Raw genomic sequence first — 9,261 nt, forward strand, 5'->3', positions numbered from 1 at the left:
TAATGGAGAAACTGGTAGAAGCAGACCTCGGGGAAGGTCAGTTTGGATTCCGGATAAATGGAATGCACAAGACATTACTGATTACTTACCTTAGAAGATAGGTTACAGAAAGGCAAGTCTATATCTATAGCATTTATGGACTTACAGAATGCTTTTGACAATATTGACCGAGATACTCTCAAACTCTGACAGTAGCAGGGGTAATTACAGGGAGCAAAAAGGTATTTACAACTTGTACTGCAACCCGACGGCACTTATTAGAGTCAAGGGGCATGAATGTGAAACAGTGGTTGAGAAGGAAATGAGACATGGTTGTAGCCTATCTGTGATGTTATTCAGTATCTACATTGAACTAGCAGTAATGGAAAACAAAGAAATTAAAGTTCAGGAAGAATAAATAAAAACTGAGTTTTGCCAATGCTGCAGGGCAGATGCCCAAGCTGCTTCCACTCGAACTTCACCATTATCTGAATGTGATCTTGGGGACATGCATTTTTTGGAGCAGAATCACTCCCTCCATGAGCAGCCCAGGCCATTTGCTCTCGGCGGACTTTTGTAGGGTATGATAAGTATTGGATGTCAAGAAAGGTGATCATCATCTTGTCTGTTGACAGCACAGCTTTGAATTTTCTAGGGGCATGCCAGGTGCTACATTCACAACCCCTAGACGTCTCACGTCACAAAGTGGCATATGAAAATTTCATCCTGTTTCTTATAATGTTTCATACCTTTTATTTGAACATTCCTTATACATTCCCATCCATGCACATTTGTTTAAAACTCCCTTTTCTTTAATAGCTACCTCATTCAGTTAGATTACTTTACTTTTTATTCCTCATGTCCAAACAGCTCTAATTGCATGTGTGTTTCTTTGTTAATAAGTGCCCTTTTTGTGTATGGAAAATTTTCATTTTCTTCGATTAATGTTTTGGTTAATCTGCTTTTCTTTAACAAGTTCTCATTATCTACACTTCTGATTTCTAGCTTTGTATTTTTTGAAACAGGATGTTACCACCTGAAATTTTTAAATGCTTTAGAATTATTTCCTGTAAATTTTCTTATTTGTTTGATAAACACATAAATTGGTAGTTCAATTTAGTTCTTGACATGCACGTAGCTTTCTTCGTAAAGAAACTATGAAGCACAAAAATGTTACTTTTTCGATACACATTTGCATAATTGTTAATGAAATCATGTAGGATGAATCAGTTCCATGATTCTGTTAATAATGCTACAGTAGTCTTTAATACAAGTGAAAACTTTAGGATTCCTTTAGCTACATACTACCAGTTCTTTTAAAAGTCTATGGAATAGTATTTGACTAAAAGAAGTATTTTGTTACGTTTAAAATTTGGTTTCAGAAAGTATGCCTTTTGCTACACAAAGGTTTCTTTATGGTTACATATTTCCTTCCCATGTCAATAGCTGCAGCCAAATAACTCATTTTTTTCTAGTGTTGTAGATACATCACTAACAGCGAATGCCAAATACACAGAATTATTCATTAAGTACCTCCAGTTTCCAAAGACTGCATGAAATTTATAAGCCATACACAAAACAGACGTGTTAAGGATAGAGCATTCCTCCTAGTTTTTCTCCCACCTTAAAGGGAGTGCTATAAGGCACCATTTGTGACTGTGTATGTGTGTGTGTGGGCGCGCACTTCACATATTACACGTGTGTGGGTGGGCGCTTCATACATTACACATATGAACTAGGAGATATACTCACTTCCTGTGTGTATAGTTGTTTCATTACCATCATCCAAAGCCCCCAAGAGTTTCTTATAGCCCAGTACATATTGTGAATGAACTGTTAAAATGCCCAATTCTGAAGAGACATGTACAAGATGTACATTTACCACCGTCTAATTGATGAGTAATCCCAGAATATGTCATAAGACTAGAAAGTCTTGCAAAACACAAAGGGCATAAGTTGAACTCAATTGTTAGAGTAGCTCAATTATGTTTGCATCTACATGTACCCTAAAATTTGATAAGTACGACACGAACCAGCTGGCTGTAAAATCAAGAATTTCAGTGAATTTAAGTCTTTAACAGGGAAACAATTCACAATCTTCAACAGATCACAAAAAATACCAACTTCAGATACTATTCCATTTGCAATATTTGGGAGTAAACGTATGAATCTTTCACAAACTGTAACAGACAAATAAAAAAACATGTCTAGGACATGTACAATTTGTTTCTTTTATTCCTGTTTATGACCACAAAAATGTTTTGCCCTAGGACTAAATTTGGGTAGGCAGTTACCATTTTAAGGTCTATTTACAACACAGGCCATTAAGGTCAGTATAATGAAAAGGACATATTGCACCTCACTGTAAAGATGACATGTTGAGTTGCACACAGGTGCAACGAAAAGACTTACACAATTTTTGGCCAAAGCATACTTCAGAAAGGAAACAATTCACACAAACAAGCACAGCTTGTGCAAATGACCACTATCTCCAAACAGAGATACAGGTCATGTGCACATGGGTTGTGCTTTCTTTCATTTGTTTGTGTATTTTTCCTTTCTGAAGAAGGCTTTGGCCGACAGCTCAGTGTGTAAGCCTTTTCATAGTGGCTGTTGGCAATTCAACATTTTTCTCTTTACCGTGAGCAGCAATTTATCCTTTTCATAATATTGTTGATATACTAATATGATGATTATATTAGAATATGTTTTAGATTAGATGGTTGACATTGCCCAAAATTAGATTTTTTTTGGTCACACACTGGGATAAAGAAATATACCCATGGCAGTCTCGAATGAACAATCCTCTTCAAATCCAAACTTTTGACATGCTCAGGCAGATGTGTTCTCCTGGTGTCCACTATTCTGTTAATGTATGACTACCTGGTCATTGTGACATTTCTCACTGAACACTGATATTTTTTTCATTTGAACATCAAAGTATATGAAACTATACAAACCTTGACTGACCCATTCCTCCTGAAACATATCTTCATGACAGTGCACTCTTAACCCCTCATTTCCTACACAACACTACTCTCTTCAAATTTGGCCTTGCATTACACTAACAAATTGTTTTTGGAAACAACTGAACAATGATCCTGAAATTTTACTGTGGATTGTGACTTCTCACGAATAAAGTGGACAAATTCGACCAAGAATCAATACATTCTGTAGAACTGGAACATTTCTGATAGTACGCTCCAAAAAATACCAGTGGAATATCTATTTGAGAAAATACTGTGAATACTACTTATCACAGTATGTTATTAAACATTTATGAGTTAATGCAAATAGTAAAATAAACATGAGACTTAATACAATACAGTATTTATTTTCTGTATGACAATTCCCAAGTACAAATCAATTTATATTATTCCAATCTTGTTAGCAACATCTAATGCATCATAATCATGTGCTAACCTGACATAAGCCTTCTTCTTCCCATCCGGCCTGAAACCAAAAAAGAGTCATGCTAGTCAAATTATGCTTTCTCAACTTTCATAGAATTTATAAAACAAATTAGCCTCAGCAGACCCAAATTTGCATAAACTTGCTACCAAACAATGAACAGATTTAAAGTTACTCTTAATTAGAACAAAGATCATTCTATTATATAATCCAAAACATTGTAAAGAATAGTTCCAGTAAATAAAAAACATCACTGGTAATTAGCCATTTACTGTGCTTTTACTTCCTGTTGAAAATTAAAAAATGGGAGCATCCCCAGACTTCAATAGTCTTTCTTTTGTGCATTTGAAGATTTAAAAATTGAGATAAAAGTATGTACAAGTACTGAGTGGAACGTAAAATATTAGGGAAATACATACCTAATCAAAGTATTTACTTTTGCTACATCAATATCATACAGTTTTTTAACAGCAGCACGAACATGGTGTTTGTTTGCACCTACATGGACTATGAAAACCAGTGTATTGTTGTCTTCAATCTTTTTCATTGCTGCTTCTGTTGTCAAAGGATACTTAATTATATTGTAAGCATCCATGCTGAAATAAATTCACAATTAATGATTTACTACTTGTACCAAATTCGTACAATACATTTAAATTAGGGGAGGCAAGTCAATAAAACAACTGAGTATTTCGACAGCCAAAATAATAAAATCTAAGTGTCAACAAGCTACTGTTTTCAAATGCAGCTTTATTATTTAGTGAAGGCAGCACTACATTCAATAACCATATCAGGTGTCTGTAAAAATAGTGTTCAATTCACTATAAAAAGACAAAAATCAAGAACACAGCAAAAAAGCCATAATACGTTAATTTAGACTGACATTGACCACAATGATATGTACAACCAAACTTCTTACCGGTTCCTCCTTGGAACAGACTTCCTTGGGTATTTTGGATTTCTGGGTGGACAGAATGTCTTCGGTCTACGGAAGTGCACTGATGTTCTGACCTTTCTAAAACGAGATCCATGTTCACCCTTGAGAACCTGATTTGTAAGAGAAAAATTGCATTTCAATTCATGTTGAGATCTAAGATGGAAAGGGAACAAAGAAAATTCACACTGAAATGTTATTTGTTTTCAAAATCGAAAATGTTGGAGTCACGAGCAGCAGTCGAGTTTGGGCTCATTCTGCGCACCTGACATCACATTTTTCTTTAACAGTCAATGCATTATTCAACAGAGTTTTGTGCACTCCACTGTGATAACCATAGGTAGTGCAAGATAAAGAAGAATATTTGATATGAGTCTTCAGGTTTGACCAGTACCATAGAAAACATCCAACAAACTAATGTGGTTTCAGGGGCGAGTTTTCAAACAGGTTAAGCGAAAGATCAGTCACCACAACCAGGTTCTTTAACCTATACAAAACAATGTATGCACCAAAAGCTGATGTCACTGCAGCATTAAATCATTGATCAAAGCTGTGACTCCCTCTTGATCCCCCAATGTGTTAAATGTGACAGTGGAGAGTTGCTGAATTTTTACTCTATTTGTAGTGAATTGCCATGGCTGATGGTGGCAAGCAAAAATTCTATGTAAGCTGAGAGGATTTGGAAGAATTAGCATTTTTTTTAAAAATGACATACAAATTCAAATGTAAATGGGTTGTCCTAGTTTGTAGCGTACTGTGCATCTTGTTGGCAACTGCTTCATTAATTCATATTTCAACAGTATCTTTTAAAAGCAACCAAACTCACAGACAAAATTTCCTGAAAACTACTATGAATAATTAAACCAAACATGTGACAAATTCCTACACAAGTACACAAATCCGACCTACTTTGTTTTAGACTACTTGTCATGTGTACCACTGTATGCATACAACACATCCACTTTTCACTGTAAGAGTATTGCAATGCAATCTGGCAAGTGCTGGACACACAAAATAGTAATGCTAATAAGAAACACTTTACACAGTATGCAACAACTGAATATCTAAATTCTGTACAAAAGGATTATTATTAAAAAATCACCATAGGGCACTAAACCATCACAACAATGTGTGTGTCCTAAAAGTAATGTAGTATCCCAAATGTGTTCTAGATCTGTATTAGCCACTCTGAAGCCTGCCTTCAAGGACAAGGATGTAAATCCAGACAAAATAGGTATATCTGCAGTCAATAGTGACAACTTTTTGAATATTTACACCCTTTTCATTCAGGGGTTAATATTTACAGATTTAGATTATAATCTTAAGGTAGTTGTACTAAGTGTCTTCCGTTAAATTCTGGAAATTGGACATATGCACTTCTGCCAAAGGAAGAGAATATTACAGAATTCAATCATTACAACGTTGATCATAACTGACTCTGCAGCTCAATTTATTGAAGCTACTAATGTAACCAAAAGAGTTAATTTTGTCACTTTTAATCCATGTACACTCGTTTCCATTTTGGTAACTATTTCTGAGGCAGGATAAATCTTCATTTAGGAGTTCAGTAGTCCACCCCAACATCAGTATTTACCAGATTTTAAGGCAGAATGTGATTTTACTTCATAACATTGTTTTTAAATATGCAGCACAAGCGCTGAGAAGCATATTTTTGAGTCTCTTCATGCGCATTGATAGCTATCCGACATTTTCAACACTATAGAAAAGGATTGATCCATGCACATTTAATCCTACATAGCCGTATGTGACACCAGAACATTACTAATGAGCATGCCCATGTACCAGTACATTGGTGCCATGAACCCTCTATTTCTTACACACATTTCCACACTGAGCTTCACCAAATACTGTGCAATATCAGTATATATAGTTTAATTTGTCAATGTTTACATGCACAAACTGATTTGCAACAATAACTGGTGAAATAGTTAATGTGGAATCAATTAGATTACTAATCACACTTCTTAACTAATTTCACTTTTTTAGCCAGGATTTGCATCTATATTTATACTTTCAGTAAATGTGTGTTTTTGGAGTGCCTAGAAATTAATGTGGGTTATTTCACACAGTGCACGGAAAGAAACTGAATATAAAAGTGAACTTCAAATGAAATATCTTCACACATTACATTTGTTACAGAACTGCCACAGTTCAAAGCACTATAAGCACAAAGTAACTTTGCCCTTGATTTGGAGGTAGTGATAGTATTAGCAACAAATTTTAATTTTGTAACTTCCTTTTCTCACTTCAGGAGATAACCAAAAAATGTTAGGAAAGAATTAACAGAAATTGTGTAGCAAACAAATACCCACAACACTAAATGAAAGCCACATCGACATGTCAACCACGCAGAAGGCATGCCTTTAACTTAACAATATGCAATACGTCAAATATTTGAACAACATGCAAAATTACATATAACTACTATTATAGGCCTAGCATTTAAAGCTCCGAAGGAAAAGCGTTGGATATATATTTGGTACTGGAGATAAGTTCTAAATTTGGAAACTTACAGCTACCACTTATAAAGATAGAAATTTCCTATCAATACATTTTACTTACCTTCCTCTGAATCCTGAGTGCCTTCTGCACTGGTCGTACTATCTTGCCTCCTTTCTGACTCTTTGGCGCAACATCTCTCTTGGGCTTTTCAACAACCTTCTTCACTGCTGGCTTGCCAGCTACAGCTTTGCCTGCTGCCTTACCAACAGCCTTTACTGCAGGCTTTGCTCCCGGCTTGGCGGCAGCCTTACCGGCAGCTGGCTTAGCTGCCGGTTTTGCAGCAGGTTTGGCAGCAGCCTTCCCAGCTGCAGGCTTAGCGGCAGACTTGGGCTTGGCTGCTCCCTTGGCCTGTGCTGCACCCGCAGCTGGCTTCGCCTTGCCAGCAGCTCCCGCCGCTGGTGGAACGGGTGCCTTTGCTGGAGTCTTCCCAGATGCCTTTGCAGCACCTGCAGCAGGCTTGGCCGTAGCACCAGCTGGCTTTGCTGCAGATTTTGTGGCAGCTGCGGCAGCAGGCTTACTCGCAGCACCAGCTGCTGCTGGTTTGGCTGCAGCAGGCTTTGAACTAGATGCAGCAGGTGTCTGCTTGGGAGCTGGGGCAGCAGCCTTTGCAGCTGTGCCAGAGCTCCCTGGCTTTGAACTAGCCGACTGTTTTGCTGCCTTGGCTGGCGGTCCACCAGATGTTGATGCACCTGAGGCAGACGGAGCAGGCGTTTTCTCCGCCTTTTTGTCGGGTTTCCCTATGGACAAAACAATATATTCTTACTTCTATAGGTTCTTCCTCTCATACCTACAGTAGGAAAACTGACACCTATGATTAATACGAAATATAATTCTGCTGTGCCCCCTTGCAAATTTGTTGTAGAAACCATTAATCCACTACACTACCACATTCACTGTATATTGTATACTAAAATTCCCCTAACATCTTGTGGTGAAAGCACCCCTATGACAAGTGTAGGCCGACAATACAAGGACGTCCTAGTGGGAAGTGCAACTGGGGCAAGGAACAAGCATTCATTCATAAACATCATCACGAGAGTTTCTAGAATTCCAGACCTTCGACACAAAAATAGGAGATTTTTACATATAGCGATTTCTTCTAACACTCACCTTGTGTGAAATATTACGACAATCCAAGAACTCAAGTGCACACACATTTTTGACTTTTACATACAGACCAACAGCAAATTCACAGACCTACCCTCAAACCAGTAACACAAGGGTGACATTTTCAACTCATCACCTTAAAGTATGGACAAATTGCAAGGCGACTTTGAAAAGAAGCTTTCCTGAGGAAACACCTCATCACATTAACAGTACGTTTGTGACCAGAGTTTGGAATTAAAATCTGCGACGAGTAAATGGCAACTGCACTTTGAAATCTAAGTATGTTTCTCATAAATATAAAAATTACACTAATTTCAGTTGGAAAACAGTACGCGCTTACAAAAAAACTGCACAAAAGAAAGCATGCAGCATAATAAACAACATTACTGCACTGGAGAAAGAAATAATTTACATCTCCTAACGTTACTAGCTCGCAACTCCATAGAAAACATTTCAGCAATACGAACCTGAAGATCAGAATAGACCAACATCATTATCCCTATACATCACATGGTACAACATGTTACTTCTAACATACGAGAGAAAACCTACGCATTAGTTGCCTTCACGTGGCACGGGCAAAACTGACAAAAATTCTGCTTACGTTTAACATCACGAAACTTTAATTGCGAAAGTGCCCTGAAGCCTAGTAACACCGAAAGTGCACGTGTAGCTCTAACCAACCGCGTGGCTTGTTTAGAACACGTTGAAGGGGTAGCATGAATATAAATAAGACAATATATCGACAGAGCCTGAAGAACAATATACTCCTACCGATTCTCTAACACAACATACATTAATTCATACGATACAAATAAATAAGATAGTATCTGCACTATAATTACCGGATTTTTCCGCAGGCTTCGGTTTAGGAGCCATCTTGATGAGTGATCGGCAAAGAAAGACATTTACGTTTGTGATAGTGGAAGTCGATACCAGATGTACCTATCGATTTAAAAACAAACTATCGACTTTATAAAGCGAATGACTGCATACATCCTGTACGAAAATTGAAATTGAAACTGAAAAATGGAAACCCCGGGTTGACTTATCAATAACATAGGGAAAAGATAGATTACTACTCGCCGTAAAGGTAACACGTTGAGTTGCAGACAAATGCAATGAAAAGACACTTACACGCAGCTTTTTGAATAGTAAACACAAACACTTTCATTCGCACAAGGGGGCAGTATTCACACACACATGACCGCGATCTCCGGCAACTACGAAAAAAATTGAGTATTTTCGTGTACTATTCCACCTGAGCAACAATAATATCCTCCGTAAAATACAGTTTGGGTATCAGA

At 37.3% G+C, this 9,261-nt stretch overlaps 1 protein-coding gene across 1 annotated transcript; it reads right to left on the reverse strand.

Moving 5' to 3' along the window:
* Positions 1-3,293: 3,293 nt before the first annotated feature.
* Positions 3,294-8,882, reverse strand: LOC124605517 (histone H1). The gene is made up of 5 exons (XM_047137260.1): positions 8,800-8,882; positions 6,908-7,584; positions 4,310-4,437; positions 3,810-3,986; positions 3,294-3,432 (listed from the first exon to the last, which is right to left on the reverse strand). Exons 1-5 carry the CDS (start codon positions 8,831-8,833, stop codon positions 3,348-3,350), a joined length of 1,101 nt encoding a protein of 366 aa, XP_046993216.1. The 5' UTR covers positions 8,834-8,882; the 3' UTR covers positions 3,294-3,347.
* Between the last annotated feature and the right edge of the window lie 379 nt (positions 8,883-9,261).

The sequence above is a fragment of the Schistocerca americana genome, chromosome 3, assembly GCF_021461395.2.
Source record: "Schistocerca americana isolate TAMUIC-IGC-003095 chromosome 3, iqSchAmer2.1, whole genome shotgun sequence".
Classification (NCBI taxonomy): Eukaryota; Metazoa; Arthropoda; class Insecta; order Orthoptera; family Acrididae; genus Schistocerca; species Schistocerca americana.

What these genes read in the sequence shown, in the direction of transcription:
- LOC124605517 (XM_047137260.1), bottom strand. Translation starts at nt 8,833, where the DNA reads ATGGCTCCTAAACCGAAGCCTGCGGAAAAATCCG. An exon ending in CACTCAGGATTCAGAGGAAG is followed by an intron (nt 4,438 to 6,907) that starts GTAAGTAAAATG and finishes CTTACAAATCAG; the next exon opens with GTTCTCAAGGGTGAACATGG. An exon ending in AAAGTAAATACTTTGATTAG is followed by an intron (nt 3,433 to 3,809) that starts GTATGTATTTCC and finishes TTTTGGTTTCAG; the next exon opens with GCCGGATGGGAAGAAGAAGG.